Below are 17,823 nucleotides of genomic sequence, written 5' to 3'. Positions count from 1 at the left end.
GTTGGTATCCGGAGTAACGAATGTTTAAAGGAACTGCCTGGAGGTTCCTACAGAAGGAACTTCCTAACAGTCATGTAGAACATGCAGTGTTGGTATAAATGACCATCCCCAGGCCCTGTGTTACAAAAGCCATCATTTGGCCACATTTTAAATCTATTCCAGTGAACTTAATGGAGAGCAGTTGTACTTGGTACTGCTTTTGATATTAATATACCATCAGAAAATATTATTGCCTAAAATCACTACTTCATTGCTTGAAAATAAAAAAACTTAGTTGTAACAAACTTTATACCAAGTCAAATTATGCCCTAGCAAGCCAACCAATATATGGGAGATGATGACACAGATGGAGGGGCTGTGTCTGTCGTGCATTCTCAGTGCTCGGCTGAAAGGTGAGAGGTCACAGCTAAGCACAGGGTGTACAGTCCTTGGCCTTCAGGACGCATACCCTGGGTGTGTCTCGGTGTTGGGTCTGTGAGTCTTATTAAACAAACCTGTTGTCACAAACCTCCTTCCCACCCCATAACATCTGAGGGTCAGGGCAGGGGGGTAGGAGGAACATGGATTTCAGTGAGCCATTCAGACATTTCTCATGGACAGGAAGTTTTGAGTTTCATGCTAGGCATGCGAAGGGTGCATTCTCCATGAATAATACTCTTGACCTGTGGGCTGTTCTTCAGGGAAAGTCCATGAAGTGTCTAGTGTGTGCCCATATCTGTACACCCTCAAGTGAAGAACCTGTGGTCCTTTCCTTTGGGTTGCCTACTTTGGCAGCAGTGGAGAGGAGACAGTGAACGGATTTCAAATCTTAATCACTGTTTAGAGTGGCTTTGGTGAAAGTGAAATGGGACAGATTCTTTTTCTCAGCCTTGCAATATTCCACGTATATCAAGGGGTAGGAAGCTCGGACACCTGCCATGCTCCTGGGCTGGCAGCATCCTCTTGGCTTAATTGTTTGGTTCTGCATTCTTTTGCAAGAAACCTGACCTGTAAATGGCCCTGGAGTCCGTGCTGCTCTGTTTGTTGTTTCCAAGGGCACATTTCCGAATGATTTCATCCCCCTGTGCAACTGGGAAGCACCAAGCTGTGGAGGGAATGGCTATAAAAAACCCAGCAGGTCTGGCCCCATGTCCTAGTTGTGCACCCTTGTGCTTGGAGCCTCAGTATTTTCTTAATGCTTTACTGAGGTGTAATTTATACACTGAAAGCTCACCAATTGAAGTGTGCAATGCAGTTATGTTGTGCAGCATCCTCACAAGGCAGTTGTACACCACTTTGCATCACCTCCCTGCCCAACTGCAGTCACTCTTTGCTCCCGCCCCCAGCCTGCAACCACTGTTCTGCTTCCTGCTTTTATGGTTTTACCTCTTGTGTGTGTATCTGTGGGGGACATTTAGTAGAAACAAAGTCAGACAATATGGGGTCTGTTGCTCTGGCTTATTTCACTCGTGATGGTTTTAGATTCAGCCATGTTCCTTAGTACTTGCCTTCATGCTGAATGATACTCTGTTGTAAGAGAGGACCACATTTTGTTCATTCATTCACCAGTTGATGGACATTTGGATTGTTCCAACCTCAATTTCTTCCCCTACAAAAATGTAGCTGCTAATCCCTACTTGCAAATCTGTTCTGAGGATGATTGATAATAGCAGGGTATCCAGCCCCTGGGACAGAGGCAGCAGCATTGCAGGTGATCAGTAAATGAATGCCATGATATTAATATGACTAACAGAAATATTATGTGACCATCCTGGAACCTTGAGCTTAAAGAGCACTAGACTCAACACCAAAGAGACTAGATATCAACACCAAAACTAGTGGGGAAGAGGAATATCTCCAGTGGCATAATTAAATAGAGAAAACAGCTGATTCGTGAGCTAAGTGTCAACTTGATGAGCTCATAACAGAATTCGCTTCAAGCCAGCAGCCTGCCACTGCCAGAGGGAAGGGCGCCATGGGATTGCACACTGGGATGGCTAGAGTGTGTGTGGAAAAACACGATGATTTCAGCGATGGCTTGTAGATCCAGGTGACAACACCCTGGGGTCCCATGACCTCTAATGAGAAACACGTGTGCCTGCCCACATGCCTGTGGCCTATTTTGCTGCCATGAGGACCTGACAATGGCTGCCCCACTCTTCTGTGACTCTCTCTCTGCTATGACAAAGTGGTAGTGGCTGTCCAGCTCCATCATGACTATCCTACTGCTTCGGCCTTTCGGTCTTTATTTCTTAACCTGCACAGTCTTATGCATACTTGATCTTGTTTTTCTGCCCTTGTTTTTTCTAAAATAGCTACTGCAATCTTGATTGCCATTGTCAATATATATATTATATATACACACATATATATTGGCACCTTTGAACTGTGTATATGTAATCTGCACAGTCACCCTGGGAAATAGCTGTAGCTGTATCCTCTGTTTGCAGATATAGGAACTAGGTCACAAGACAGTCACACTCAAACACAGGAGCTCACCCTCTAAAGAGAGGCAGTCTTTTACCACAGGAGCCACCAATTGCCATTATACTACCACAGCAAGTGCTACAAGACCTAGTCTTATATCTGATCCACCTTTAAGAGCATCACAATGGCAAGCAAGTTCCCACACCTCACTCTGTCACTCCAAACTGCATGGTGAGAGAGACCCAGGCCGATGGAGGTCTGGGGGAGGTGTGTATCAGGAAGCAGGATGAGTGGGTGTGAAGGCTTCGAGGCTACAGGGAGTCTCTGTGTTTTGGAACAGGAGCAGTGGCTGGCACAGTGGAAGTGCCTTGAGCCCCGGGTGGGGTGGCAGGAGCAAGCCAGATGGGAGCCTGGTCATGGAGGTCATGGGCTGTGTTCTCAAGTCGGGGCTCGCCTGCAAGGTTGTAAGTAGGAAGTGATCGAGTTTATGGCTTTTTTCCCCCTTCAAAAATGTAAAGAAAAAATTGGAAGGAGAGCACGACTGGAATGAGCAGATGTTAAATGTAACCTTCTGGGGGAGGTGGCAGAGGTGGCGGAGGTGGCCTATAGGGACAAGCCCTGAGTTTTCCATGTCCCCTTTATCTGAAGGGCTGAGAAAGAATGAGTAAGAGACTTCGTCCAGTGTGAACAAGACCCTGCTGGGTTGTTTTTGTTGTTTTTGTACGTAGCTGGAAATCTATCACATGTGGATTTTTTCAAAGAACACAAATCGGCTGCTGCCATGTTGGGCCACAGGGTCATTGAAGTGGCTGTTCCCTCTGCCTGGCCCAGGGCCTTCCCACAGGTGTCACACAGCTGGCTCCTCATGTCATTTAGGGCTTTGCCGAAATGCCGCCTTATCAATGAGGCCACCTACCTACCTGATCTAGAGCCGAAACCCCCTGTCCTGCACTCCTGATGTCCTTTGTCATCCCAGGTTCTTTCTTTTTTTAATTTATTTTTAATTATAGTTTACATTCAATATTATTTTGTATTAGTTTCAGGTGTACTGCATAGTGATTTAGACAATCGTATACTTTACAAAGTGATCTTTGATATTTCAAGTACCCACCTGACACCACATACAGTGATTACTGTATTGACTATATAGTCACAGAGATGCAAAGTACAGGATAGGGAATATAATCTCTTTTTTTAATAGACTTTACTCTTTAGAGCAGTTTCAGCAAAACAGAAAAACTGAACAGGGGGTAGAGAGATTTCCCATCTATGCCCCGCCCCTACGCACGCACAGCCTCCTCCTCTGCCAACGTCCCCGCTAGAGTGATGCATTCGTTACATCTGGTGAACCTACACTGACACATAATAATCGCCCGAAGTCCATAGATTGCATTAGGGCTCTCTTTAGGTGTTGTGCTGTGTGTGGCTTTAGACAACTGTATGATGACATGTGCCCATCATTAGAACTTTGTGCAGAGTTTTCTAACTGCCCCAGATCCTCTGTGCTCTGCCTGTTCATCCTTCCCTCCACACTAAACCCTGGAAACCACTGTTCTGTTCTTTTCACTGTCTCCATAGTTTGGCCTTTCCCAGAATGTCGTATAGTTGAAATCATGGAGGATGGAACCTTTTCACATTGGTTTCTTTCACTTAGTAATGTTCACTTAAGGTTCCTCTGTGTCTTTTTATGGTTTGATAGCTACATTTTTAATGCAAAATAATATTCCACTGTCTGGATACACCATAGTTTACTTATCTATTCACTTACTAAAGGACATCTAGGTTGCTTCCCAGTTTGGGTAATTAGGAAGCTGCTATAAATATCCATGTTCAGGTTTTTGTGTGGATATAATTTTTTAATTTATTTGCAGAAATACAAAGGAGCGTGATTGCTGTATCTTATAGTAAGAGTTGTTTTTATAAGGAACAGCCAAACTGTCTTCCAAAGTAGCTGTGCCATTTCTACTCCCACCAACAACAAATGAAAGTTCCTGTAACTCCACAATCTCGCCAGCACTGGATGTTGTCAGTTTGGCTATGCTAATAGGTGTGTAGTGGTATCTCCCTGCTTTAATTTGCATTTCCCTGATAGCATATGATGGGGAATATCTTTCTGTATGCTCATTTGCCATCTGTGTATTTTTTTGGTGAGGTGTCTGCTAAGATCTTTGGACAATTTTTTTTAAATTATTTGTTTTCTTATTGTTGAGATTCAAGAGTCATTTATATATTTACGACAACTCCTTTATCTGGTAGGTCTTTTGCAAATATTTTCTCCCAATCTGTGGTTTGACTGTTTCCTTAGCAGTGCCTTTTGCAGAGCAGTAATTTTAACTTTTAATGAAGTCCAGTTTATCAATTTTCTCTGATGGATTGTGCCTTTGGTACTGCATCTAAAAGATCAAGGAAATATAAGGTACAACACAGTAAATATAGAAAATAATAATGTAATAACTTTGTATGGTGACAGATGATAAAGAGACTTATTGCAGTGATCACATTTTAAGTTTTTTTAAATGTAAAATCACTATGTTGTACACCTGAACTAATATAAAACTGCACATCAACTGAAATTTAGTAATTTTGTAATTAAAAAGTCATTGCCAAACCCAAAGCCATGTAGATTTTCTCTTATAATATCTTCTAGGAGTTTTATAGCTTTTCATTTTACAATTAAATCTGTGATCCATTTTGAATTAATTTTTGTGAAGAATATAAAGTGTGCATCTAGATTTATTTCTTTGCATGTGCTGTCCAGTTGTTCCAGCACCATTTACTGGAAAGACACTTTGCTCTATTGCATTATCTCCACTCCTTAGTCAAATGTCAGTTGATTATATTTGTGTGGGTCCATTTCCGAGCTCGCTTTTCTTTTCCACTGACCTATTCCTTCATTATTCAGCACCACACTGTATTCATTACTGTAGCTTTCTCAGTCACTATTTTTGTCATTCTGAAAAGGGTGAAGTGATGTCACATTGTAGTTTTAGTGAGTACTTCCCTAATTGCTAATGATGTTGAATATTTTATGTGCTTATTTGCTATTTATATGTCCTCTTTGGTGAAATGTGTCTTCATATTTTTTGGTCATTTTCAAAATTGATTTATTGTTTTACTGTTGTGTTTGAGAGTTCTTTACATATTATAGATATTTGTTTGTTAGCTGTGTGGTTTGAAAATATTTTCTCCCCTCTTTGTGTTCCTGTAGCTTTATAGTAAGTCTTGAAGCTATGCAGTGTTAGTCCTAAGATTTCATTCTTCTCTTTCAATATTGAGTGGGCTGTTCTGGGTCACTTGCCTCTCCATTTAAACTTTAGAATCAATTTGTTGTTATTCACAGAATAATTGGCTGTGATTTAGATTAAGGTTACATAGAATCCATAGGTCAAGTTGGTAAGAACTGACACATTGCATTTAACTTCTTATTTACATTTTATTGTGTCTATTGTTTATTATTTGTCCCCATTCCCCTACTCATGATGGAATTTATGTATTTGTCTACTTTGTACATTGTTGTATCTGGATTGCCTAGAATAGTGTCTGACTCTTAATAGGCAGTTAATGAATATGTATTGAATTACTGAATGAGTAAATGAAGGAACAAAAGCACTACACACTGCTTGGATGAGGACTATGAATTTCTCCTGTTATGGAGGAATTGATGTCTGAATGTTATACAGCTCTGTAAAGGAATCTAGTATAATGTTCAATCCATGGTGTTTTAGTTACATGAAGTAGCAGCAATATATTCAGTGCCTTGACTAGATTACCCTTTGCTTAATATTTTACCTTGTGTCTTGGGAATGTGCAGATACAGGATCTGAGAATTTGGTTTCTGTTGTGCTTAGTTCAGATATTTTCATGTTGAACAAATTCAGTCTTAATAAACAATTAATCTAGGATAACACACTTTTGTAATGAATTTTATTTATTTATGTATTTGCTTTATTTATTTAAAATTTTTTCAATTACAGTTTACAGTCAATATTATTGTGTTAGTTTCAGGTATACTAGCATAACATGTTTTGAATATTTCACATGGGGCAATTTTACAAATATGCTTGTGGATGTGATTATATGATTGTTCTTAACTGTGTGACCTATACTATTTACTATAGAGAAATAGTATACCAACCTCTCATTTATCTAGCAAACTAGCCATGAGAAGTGAGCTCCCAAAGATTTGTTAATTACCAGTTGTTCTAGAGAAGTGATCTTCAATAAAACTTATTGCCATGATAGAAATATCTGTGCTGTCCTATATGGTAACCACTAGTCACCTGTGGCTATTGAGCAATTGAAAGACTAAGTTTTAAGTTCATTTTATTATAATTTATTTAAACTTAATTTGAACACCCATCTCTTCAGCCAAGCATGCCATGGGAAGTTGCAAGTATTATTTTTATCTATTAAACAGTTGGAGGATTGAATTTTTAATTTTGTTAAATTTTAACTAAGATTTAGTGGCCACTACATTGCAAAGCATGTATCTAAAAAGGTTTCCTTTCACAGAGACTTAACTCCTTATAATAGATTGGCCTAAAAGATACCATAAAATTGAAAAGCACATAAACTAGAACAAAAATTTCATTAATGAAAAATTAAAATACACACTACACTGATATTTAATCTCCAGGATAAGTTTGATTTCCCACTATAAATACCTGCCATGCCCCATTATATCATCAGTGTCTTTAACATTTTGCATATTTGTTGCATTTTCATATGTGCATACTCCATAAATTAGAAGTATGATCCCTGGAAGTGACCCACCTGGGACAGTAGCACACCTGTGCTGCCCATCTGGCAGCTAAGCTGATCCTAAGATCAGGATCCATTGATTGCAAGAGCTTCCTCTGGGGACACTGTCCATGAGCAGAAAGGGCTGTGTTATGCATGCCCAGTTTTGAGTTCCAACTTACGGATAAGGCATTTCCTCCCTGGAGAGGAACCAGTGAGGGGCAAAGGGTACAGTGCTCCTGGATCCCGATGTGCTAAGGAAACAATAAAGTGGGTGAGAAGTGCTTACCCACAACAGAGGGTCATCTTTCACTCTAGGTTCATTCTTCAGCCAGGCATGCTAGCATGCCAGGCTAGCTGGGAGTCACACGTAATTATATTTTTCCAAGCTCTAATCATAACTTATGTCACTACTAAAATTATATCGTAGGTTAAGGCAAGAAATACTGATAATTTAATGTTCAGGTGAATTAAATTAGTATAGCAAACAAAACTGTGAGAGCTCCTCAGATTTTAAGGACAAGTGTGGAAAGGTGAGCATTCACCGTGCTGCACACCTGAAGCTTCAGTTCTGGGGCTTTAAGACTAAAGAAGCACTGTTTCTCAAAGCAGATGAAAAAACATAAAGATTCTGGAATAGTCTTGAATAAATTCACTTTCAATAATTATTTGGAATAGCCAGGGATAATTCTAGTGCAATGATTAATTGTACTCTAAAATTACACCTCTGCTTCCTTCTGCCATAAAATTATTCCAAGCCTGATGGGCTAAAGGCTCAGGTTCGCTCAGCTGTGTGGCATCTGTCCTATGATGGTGCGTGGGGAGGGGATGGAGCTGGGGGGTGTAGATATTTCACTTCTACATATGACACTTCACCCAAGTTTTACTTGTTGTCTGTCCTCTGCTAGTGATGACACTCACCCAATTTGACCAAGCCACGAGTCCAGATAGAATTCAACAAAATGAATGAATCTGCTTTGAGCCATGCAAATGGGGAAAGACAGAACTCTCCCCTTCGGAAGACACACCCTTCTGTGCCGACTCCCAGTCAGCCTCCAGCTGACCCCCTCTGCAGTTCTGCTTCTCTTGCCTCCAGCCCCACCTTTCTTCCTCCCAGGTGCCAGCAAGTGCTCAGGAGTGACTCATGCCTTCTGATAGCCCTGCAGTAGGAATTGAGATTTCTGAGAAACCTGGGCTCAGCCTTTTTGGTGGATTGTGATGACTTAAATGATGTCATAACTAACAAAATTTACAGCATTTAACTTTAACCAGAAATCTTTTATAAGAGTCAAAATGTTAGCCTTTTTGAAACTGTAGATGAGCAGTAAGAATGTAACCAGTGACCAAGTCTGGAGCTGAGTGAATGACTGAATTTTGAAGACTGGACTGATTTTGGTTTGTGATGGTGGGTGTTTCCTGTGACCAGCATACCAGCCCCATTGTCCTTGAAAGCCAGAGGAATAAGGAAGCCCAGTGCCCAAACTAGATGCAGTGGGGATAGGAATAATAAGAATCAGATATGAAATCTCTTGGGAAAGGAGAGAACCTTGTGGTTGTTTAGTTTCTTAGAAGATTTTGGCCGAATTTTCATTTTCAAAGGATCACAAATTATCATGCAACAAGACTTACTGCGGTCTTGGGCCCTTGGCAAGAAAGGGACTGGCCTTGGGCCAGGTTTATGTGTGACCCTGAGGTTATAAGAAAATAAAAAGCGGAGTCTGGCTTCTATAAAAGTTCTACAAATGTTAAGATTGTCTTGTGTTTCTGACACATCACTGAGAAGACTAGAATAAGTAGAATACTCTCAACACAAATAACACTTAGAGAAAAAACGAAAGAGAGTAAAAATGAAATTAGTGGGGAATTAAAATGCCTGTTTCTCTTCACCGGAGAAACACAGTGATCGTGTTCTCACTGTGTTTATTAACAGCTGGCAGTCTTGAAAAGAGCTTATGGTGTCATCTGATACAATCTTAGAACTGATTCAGCGAGAGCCTTTTACACTGTAGGAGAAACAGACTCCCTGATTCGACATTTATTCATTCTTCCTAATTTCCATTTTATTTTTGATTGATGCAACTTTTATGGACAGTGTTTATAAATAGAGACACATTAATAGAACTCTGCCAACTTTTAACTGTGGATAATACCACTTAAAATACAGTAAACATCCTACTTTCAAACTTCAACATTTTCTTTACTTACATTGCTCAAAAGCAGCATTTTCTTAGCACTAACATGACACACATTTTTTCCTTCCTTATAAATTCAGCGTGAATGTTTGGTAGGCTTCCCACTGTAAAATGATTTACAGAATTGGCCATGAGAGGTGGAGGCCCTGGGAGAGCTCCTTTGCAAAGCCTGGGGGACCTGGGCCTTCGCCGAAGCCTGGTTAATAAGCCACCCAGCTGACATCTCAGTGGTTACGGTGGGCAGGTGTACACTAGACATTTTATGAGTTTCCAAATAAATATTTTTGGTGAAGCAAAAGAAAACTTTGATAAGGAGAAAACATTAATCTTCCATGACTTGCCTAATCTTTTAAATAAACTTGCAAACCAATAATGCAGCAAGATAGGCGAAGAAGCCAGACAGAATGTAAAAGGTAAGGGATCCTGCCAGGGAAGCAAAGATGTGTTTGGGGCAATTGTGGACATGAAGTGCACCAACATTTGGGCTTCAGAGAGATCTCATACTGTACAGTGAAAAGTACCCCCAAGCATCCTGAATTATCAGGATGAAGTATATTATTTCACACTCTTTGTTTCATTAATTCAGCAAATTTTGTTTGCACATTTACTGCAAGTTATGTGTTTAAAATATATTATTGTTAAGTCTTAAAAACTCATGGCAAATAGCTGTCTTTATATCTGCTGCCTAGATGGCAAAATGGCACAGAGAAGCTAAGTAAAACTTTCAAGGTCACACAGGTCATAATGCAGAATTGGCTAGTAATTCTACCTGGGGTGTCTGGCTTATCCGGCCGATCTCTATGGGTCCATGGGGGCTTGCACTAGATATGCTGAACCTCATCTACTAGAGAACATAGAGGAGCTGACGGTCTTCTAAAGACTGATTTGTAAAGCAAGGAATTATTTGTATGTCAGAAAAGTTTACTTTAGGCAAAAATTTAATTTTTTCTTTCTTTTAGTTTAATAAACTAGTTATTTTCAATAGAGTGCAAAACCTCTTTGGATAGAGTTAATCGCACAAGATCAAACACATCCATGATGGCTCTGCTACTCTTGCGTTAGTTGAACTGTAAATAGGGTGAAACCCAACTGGCTTTGGCTATTATTTAATTTCCTACTTGTCTATTTCTTGATAGAGCAGCAAACATTAAAGCATTATTGTATCCTAGCTTATCTGGTAGAGTTCCAGAAGGCAAGAAAGATTACCAAGTCACTCACCTGGAACCTGGCGGGAGAGGCTGCCCCCTCCTCTGTGATCCAGAGCGTAAATTCCAAGAATTTCACTTTCCACCGTGAGGCTGCATTCGGGCCCCAGGAGGTCCACCCCCCATGGTGCTGATAGCTTCATTGATAATTTACCAAGTATACCTTTGCCCCACCGGCAGGAACACTAGAGCCAGTGCTCCACCTCCGAATGTACCCCCTTCTTTTATATCTCCAATCCCTGACTCTAGGGTCCCCCAGAGTTGTATTTGCCCTTTCCCAAGATCTAAGAGGTGCTTCCCCATTCCTACCATCCCACATTGTGCAAATATTCAGATTCATGCAGCACAGCACAGCCCAACAGAGAACTTCATGTGGTGGCAAGGACACACTCTATAAGGACTCCCCAAATGAGAATCAGACTGGGGCTCCTCCGTCAGAGGCGCACTTAGAACAGGCACCAGTGTCTTTGAGCACCTGGTAAGTGTCCATATGCTAAGTTATCAAAATAACTTGGGAGAAAGTCAGCACAATTGTAACTCTGGGAGTTCAGTATTGGAGAGTTTTAAATAGTACCTACCAGTTCTTTACGAGTAATTCGTTGTATTCTGACTGTATGGCCATACTTATTTACATTTTTAAAGGGTTTTAAAAATTCATCTGTCATTCTGTGATCCAGCCATGCAATGGTGCACACAGACAGAAAGATATAAAAATGAAAGTGGAATTCCCCTCCCAGACCCCTCCTACTCATTCCCTGAGATAACTACCATCCACAAGTTCTCATCAGTTCTTCCAGAAAAAGTCCCTAAGTATAGAAGCATGCCTTTCAAAATGAGCACAACTGAGTTCAACTATGTACTTTATTATATACTTTTTTAAAGTTCAATGCCTTTTGGAAACCTTGAAAACCTAAAACTTATAGGTCCTGAATTTACTCTGGTTTTGTTCAAATCCATGCAGTATATTCCCTAGCCAGGTGAACTTGAATATGTTAATCACCCTATCTCTCTGTTTCCTCATGCCTAGAGGAGGATAATAATGATGGCAACATCGCAGAATCACTGCGAGTGATAAATAAGGTATTATATAGGATCTAATGTATTGACCAGTTTCAGGAACTCAGGAAAAAATGTTTAATTTTGATTATCATAAGTACATAATTGTATTATTTTTTAATGGTATGTACTCTACAAACATATAAATGTACATTGAAAAATTACCCTGAATTAATTGGTAAACACTTAAATTCTTGTTTTCACTATTTTTGTTTTTTGTACATTTTTGCTGTTAAAATGCTGCAATATACATTCATAAATATTTACCAATATTGAAGACGTGTCTACAAGAAGTATTTGACAAGATTTTTACAAGATAAATTCCGAGGATTGAGCTGTATATTTTGAATGCCGATAGTGGTGGTGGCCCAGCTCCTGGCTTTGGCCCCAGTTAGCATTCCCCACAGTGTCACGTGGACTGTTCGTGCCCACATTCTCAGCAATTCTTACTATCGAACGTTATAGGTGTTTGTTACTCCAAAAGGTAGAAAGTCTCTCAATTTCACCTTCTTTAAGACATTTGTAGTGTTGTTTATGCTACTTTAGTTTTGTGTTGTGCCGTACACACATTTCTAGTGTTTTTATGTCAGTTCTTTCCTATGTCATTCATATTTTGCTTAAAAAAGAACTTCCTGATTCCCTCAGAAATTCTTTTATTCTTTTCCTGGACTAATTTTAAGTTACAATTTTATAGAAAGTAATCACATTAATTCAAGTTTAAAGAGTTTTGCAAATTACTCTGTTAAGGTTGTAATTTTATTTTTCATTTGGGAACCCCTCCACACGCACAGACCCATACTAATGTCTAATTCTGTGTATGTGTGCTTTCTCTTCCATTATTTGGTTAAAATTAACTGACATTAGTATGTTGGGTGCTCTCTTTTTCTTGCTGAAGTCAAGTCATGCAACACCTCCACACACACCCTCCTGAAAGGTTGCATATGGGAAGAGATGGTCATTTCCCGTTTGTAAATCTCAACCCAGGTGTGTGATTCCCTGAAGATGTGTTCTCAAGGATGGAACAGAATGTGGGAACAGCATGTTTGTAAGAATAAAACAAGGAATGCTTGTAGTGCTGTCTATGTCTCCGGTTGGAAATATAATTGTGTTTTCTTTCTTCCTCTCCATTTTCCAGTCAGGCATGATAAGAACACAAGAAGCAGATTACTTCTTAAAGCCGCTTCCTTCACACCTAGAAGGAAGACTCAATGATTCTGCCGAAGGTGGGCCTCCCTCCCACATTCTGTATAAGAGATCCACAGATCTGCGGGCTCAGAGAGGGCGGCAGGTAATGATGGTCCAGAGGCAGCGGGAGCTGGAAAGTCGCCAACTCTTCTATCATGAAAATCAGCACGTGCACAGCCGCTTTAACCTCAGGCACCCACAAAGGCAGCATTTCTGTGGAAGACGCAAGAAATGTATGTAAGGGCGATTTTCTTTGTGTATTTAATGATTTTACCATTTACATAAGCTGATGGAGTATGTTCCGTTCTCATCAAAGTATGTCTGTCTTCAAGGTGACATTTATTAACTGTCCTTGCTAATGTAAGTGATGATTCCAAAGAGAGCCCATCACCTGTATGTTCAGTATAAAGGCTCTCTCCATGGTAGATGGATAGATAATGGATGGTAGATGTTTTCATTTTTTTAAAGAGCTGTTTCCCGGACGGATTAAATGACACACTGCTGAGGAATACAAAATTCACCAGACATCTTCAAAAGAACCCTGAAATGTCTATTCAGTAATTCTATATTTTTGAGGTCTAGATTTATTAAAGCCTACATAGTTTTCCTGCCGAGGTAATTTATCTCTATACATATTTATGGACTTGACTCACCACATCAAAAGATTGCCTACGCAGGACATAGTTTACCTACCATTTATCACCACGACTTTATCAAAGTCTTTTTTGTCATGAACATTTAGGTGGTGATGTGTTGTTTACATTTTATGTGGGAACCTCTTACAAATTCAAGAATATGAGTTCAGTGTTTTCTGGAACTTCCCCCACTTCCTTCAACATCCCCTTCCAGCATCACTTCATCAAGCCTTCCTCCCCTGAGCCCATCCTCCCCCAGCTCCATCTTTCTCTGTTGTTTGGTTTCCTGGGCTGCTATACCCAGCACCCCAAAGTAGAGGTGGGCATGTGCAGGCAAGTCCATAAATATTATGGAATAGAGTGAATGACGCATAACCAGCTGGCCCCTTACAATGAAAGAATAATACCATAGCACCCATGTGTCATCTGAACTCATATCCTCCAATAAATAAAAGTCTTAAGCTACATTCATATGGATTTGAAAAACTGCAGCCCGAATTGACTCAGTCAGTGGACTCGGTTCTGTCGTAACAAAGGTAGCTGGAAGAACAGAATTAAGAACAAGGACAGGTGAACAGGAGCCTGAGAAAGTCAGGTCAGAGAGAGAGTCGGTGGGTAATACAATACAACAGATTATATTCATATATTCATCAGCAATAGCTGCCTAGGGACGAGTGGGCAGGGAGAGGCATGCGGGAAGGGCAAAGGATGGGTCCAGGCAGAATCAGGACAAGATGGAGAAGTAAGGTATCGACAAGGTCAGAGCCTGGATGCATGCTGGCGGGACTAGGGCTGTGGGTATGGTCTGGGTAAGACAGATTTAATGTATCAGGGAAGAAAAGTCGATCTGGGTAGGAGACAAGAGTAGGGTCGTCTTCATCTTTTTAATAGCCATGCCAGGGTCTGAAGCAAATGTTGTCATAGGCCCTGAGAAAACCCAACAGTGCTGACCATTCTGAAATAAATATGACCCTTTGGTTCTTATCTAGAGGCAATTTGAGTCACTCGGGCCAGTAGCAGCTAGGGCTCAGCCGTGCATGCATCTCAGTAAAATTATTCTGTTCAGTGTGCCCTGTGTGCATATTGTGCACAGCCGTGCCTGCATGTGTGTGCATGTGCATATGTTGCCTTAACAGGTATTGTAGAATCTCAATATTGGTGACCTGTTGGCAATTATTTGAAAAAGACTGTTAAAGTGTACAATGAGTTTTGTATTTAGAATATAAAAATACTTATTGTTTTCATAATAAAACTAGAAAAGGAAATGGCTACAACAAGGCACCAGTGGAAGATGTCAGTGGAAGATGGTAGGGATAGCTGTGGTGCAGTCTGATTTGACAACTGTTCCTGACCCTTTTCTGCTGAGCACATGTAGTTATGTACTGTGGGACCCCTGAGTGGTTGTGGGCTGTGTGACTAGCAGAACTGGCACATGTTGGCTACAGGCTGAGCCATTTAATTCTCAGGACCCCTGTTATCTGTGCATGGATTTTCCCACGTTCTCCGTGAGGCTTCCAACTCCCCTGGAGTAATTGGGTCTTCTGCTACAGTAGGGTTCATACTTGAAAGATTCATCCCTATGAGCCTCTGGTTCAGAAAATGAGAGATTTTTCTATGTGTTTAGGCATCTATCTGTGGAAAAGGGCAAACAAAGGCATATTGATTTGCTTAAAATCAATCTTGACCCTGAACCTCAGGCTCATGAATCAGCTTGCTGCTTCCGGCTGCAGGCTCTGCGGTTGGGTTTTGAGATGGCACTTGTGTTTGGGGGAAAATGCTGCAATTACCACACTGAAGAGCAAGTGATTTGCTCTGAGGGGCTTCTCAGAGACCTGGCCAGTAAGGTCACCCCCACACCTTTCCCAGTGCTTCTGCCCCTGTCCCCATTTCCAGAGACCTGTCAACTGCTCTTTTCTTATGCTGTGTCTGTTTTCTTCCTGCAAGCATTTTACCACCAGTGAAATTTAAAACCAAAGCCTCTGGGACCACACTGACAAATCTGAAGCTCATTTTTAACACTTCCTAAGAAGGGACAGTGAGCAAATTATGTTCATTCCCTGAACCTTTGTGTCTCATCCCTACCCAGGGCTGCTGTAGAGACTGAATTAGTTACAGACAGAGCTTCAGGCAGAGCTCACACTGTGTGAATTATATCCATGTTAATAGTGAATGATGAATGTTAGCTGGTGTAATTATTATCCTCCGAAAGGTTTATTCAGGTTTGAAAGTATTTTAGCAAAGAGAGATAAAATGCATTTGATGGGGGTGCCAGTCAAACAAAAAAGCATCGTCTAGCAGTGTGGTCCATAAATGGAGTTGGAGTAGTTTTTGGAGGCTAATTATGTGGGTATTTTGAAGTATACTTTGACATGATACAATTTTAACCACATTTTCTAAGGCACCCACTAAACTGAATTGTTTTTAACCTAGGGTTAACCTAGGATTGACCTAGGATTATAAATGCCAAAACTATTTTTAAGTGATTTACTTCCAGAAGACAGAGTACGTTTTGTCATCTAATTAAGCTAGGTAAAATTTATGGTGCTTTCTAGGAAAGTCAGCTCTGAAGTGAGGTTGATCTGTTTCAAGTAGTTTAGAACCTGTTTGAGACACTACAGACAAACCAGTCATAAAGCCTTCAAATAAGAAAATAATGCAAGAAAGCACTTTCTTGTAAGTGTTGGTCGTATTGCTTGTCAGTAACTCTTCTGCATAGCCCCTTCCATGAATTCTTACACTAATAGCCTTTAAGAATTGTGCTGCTAGATGCTATACTTCAGAACAAAAATGACCCTCTCTTGTTTAAAATCAGGCCACAATTACACAAAGGTAAATAAAGCAATGATTTCATGACATCTGGACTCTTTGGTGTGGAACATTCTGAATTGAGTGTTCAAGCTTCATGAAGTTTTAAGGGTTATATGTTTCATATCATTAACAATCACTTCTTTAATTTTATTTTTTATTCTTGTTTACTCTAATACACTTGTCCCAATTTTCCCCCTTTGCCCTCCTCCATCCAGCCCACCCCCCACTCCCACAGTTCATCCCCACACCATTGTCCATGTCCGTGGGTCATTCACACATTTTCTTTGACTAATCCCTCTCCCACCTTTCCACCTCCTCCCTTTCTTCTGGCACCTGAACGCTCACTTTTTAAAAAGACTTGTTTATTTATTTTTAGAGAGAGGGGAAGGGAAGGATAGAGGGAAACATCAACGTGTAATTGCCTCTCAAATGTCCCCTACTGGGGACTTGGCCCACAATGGAGGGATGTGCCCTGACTGGAAATCAAACCAGCAACCTTTTGGTTAGCAGGCGCATGCTCATTCCACTGAGCTCCACTGTACCAGGGCTGAACACTCACTTTTTAAATTCAGTGTCTGTATAACAAGTTCCACCAGCCATTTTGTGTGATGAATCTGCTTTAATTCGCTCTCTATATGTCCCCTGTAGACATGCCCATGCCTCCCAAGGAAGACCTTTTCATCTTACCTGATGAGTATAAGTCCTGCCCACGGCACAAGCGCTCTCTTCTGAAGTCCCATAGAAATAAAGAATTGAACGTGGAGACGTTGGTAGTGGTCGACAAAAAGATGATGCAAAACCACGGTCATGAAAATATCACCACCTACGTACTGACAATACTCAACATGGTAAGAGCGTCTCTCTTCTAGAGGCTGAGTGTGTAGTTACCCCTAATGGGGTGTGTGTGTGCGTGTGTGTTTTACATTTTGCTTTTTACTTATGGTCTTATGTCTCATACATGGAAATGGTTTACCTGTGATAACTCCTTCAGTTTTATTATGCTCCCTTCAAAAGAGCCATTTTTAGAACTTCAGAGAATAAATTAAGGAGGATGAACAGTTTGATCCTCTCTATAAACTGGTAACCTGTTTTGATGTACTGGTGTTTTCAGTTACCAGAAATCTAAAAGAGTATGCTGAGTTATTTTAGTGCAGCAAATCTGTTCATCACCACTATTTGTGTGATTTTTAGATGGTTAATAGAAATACTCATTTTAGAAATATTAATGTCCGAATACTAAGTATATATTATTTTATCTAGAAAAACAGTACGACCATTTAGAGTGTCATCTCACATAAAGAGTGTCTGTCCCCACACTGGTGGCTACAGTAATTATGGAAGAGTGGTAACAGGAATCTAAGCCTCATGTCACCAAAGTGACCTCTAGATAACAGAAGACAAAATCTTGGGTCACCAAAATGTGTCTTAAAAAATACTTGTGATAACCATATTTTTAAAATCAATTTTATGTTCTGCCTCAATAAACAGAATACCCCTAAATGTTTTTATATTTCCATGTTGCCAAATGGCTGTTGCTGCTAGTGTCATTTTTGATAGTGTGACCCTGTAGTTTATGACCTCCCAGGGAATTGAGGG

General features: G+C 40.4%; 1 protein-coding gene across 2 annotated transcripts in view; it reads left to right on the top strand.

Moving 5' to 3' along the window:
- Positions 1 to 17,823, top strand: part of ADAMTS16 (ADAM metallopeptidase with thrombospondin type 1 motif 16) — a 126,549-nt gene that overhangs the window by 26,004 nt on the left and 82,722 nt on the right. For both annotated transcript variants that reach the window (XM_036020283.1, XM_028517775.2), the window contains exons 4-5: positions 12,735 to 13,017; positions 16,876 to 17,075. In XM_036020283.1, the coding sequence (XP_035876176.1) occupies positions 12,735 to 13,017; positions 16,876 to 17,075 (483 nt within the window). The remainder of the gene's footprint in view (positions 1 to 12,734; positions 13,018 to 16,875; positions 17,076 to 17,823) is intronic.

The sequence above is a fragment of the Phyllostomus discolor genome, chromosome 3 (assembly GCF_004126475.2).
Source record: "Phyllostomus discolor isolate MPI-MPIP mPhyDis1 chromosome 3, mPhyDis1.pri.v3, whole genome shotgun sequence".
NCBI classification, from domain to species: domain Eukaryota; kingdom Metazoa; phylum Chordata; class Mammalia; order Chiroptera; family Phyllostomidae; genus Phyllostomus; species Phyllostomus discolor.
This window is presented reverse-complemented; position numbering and strand designations above follow the sequence as displayed.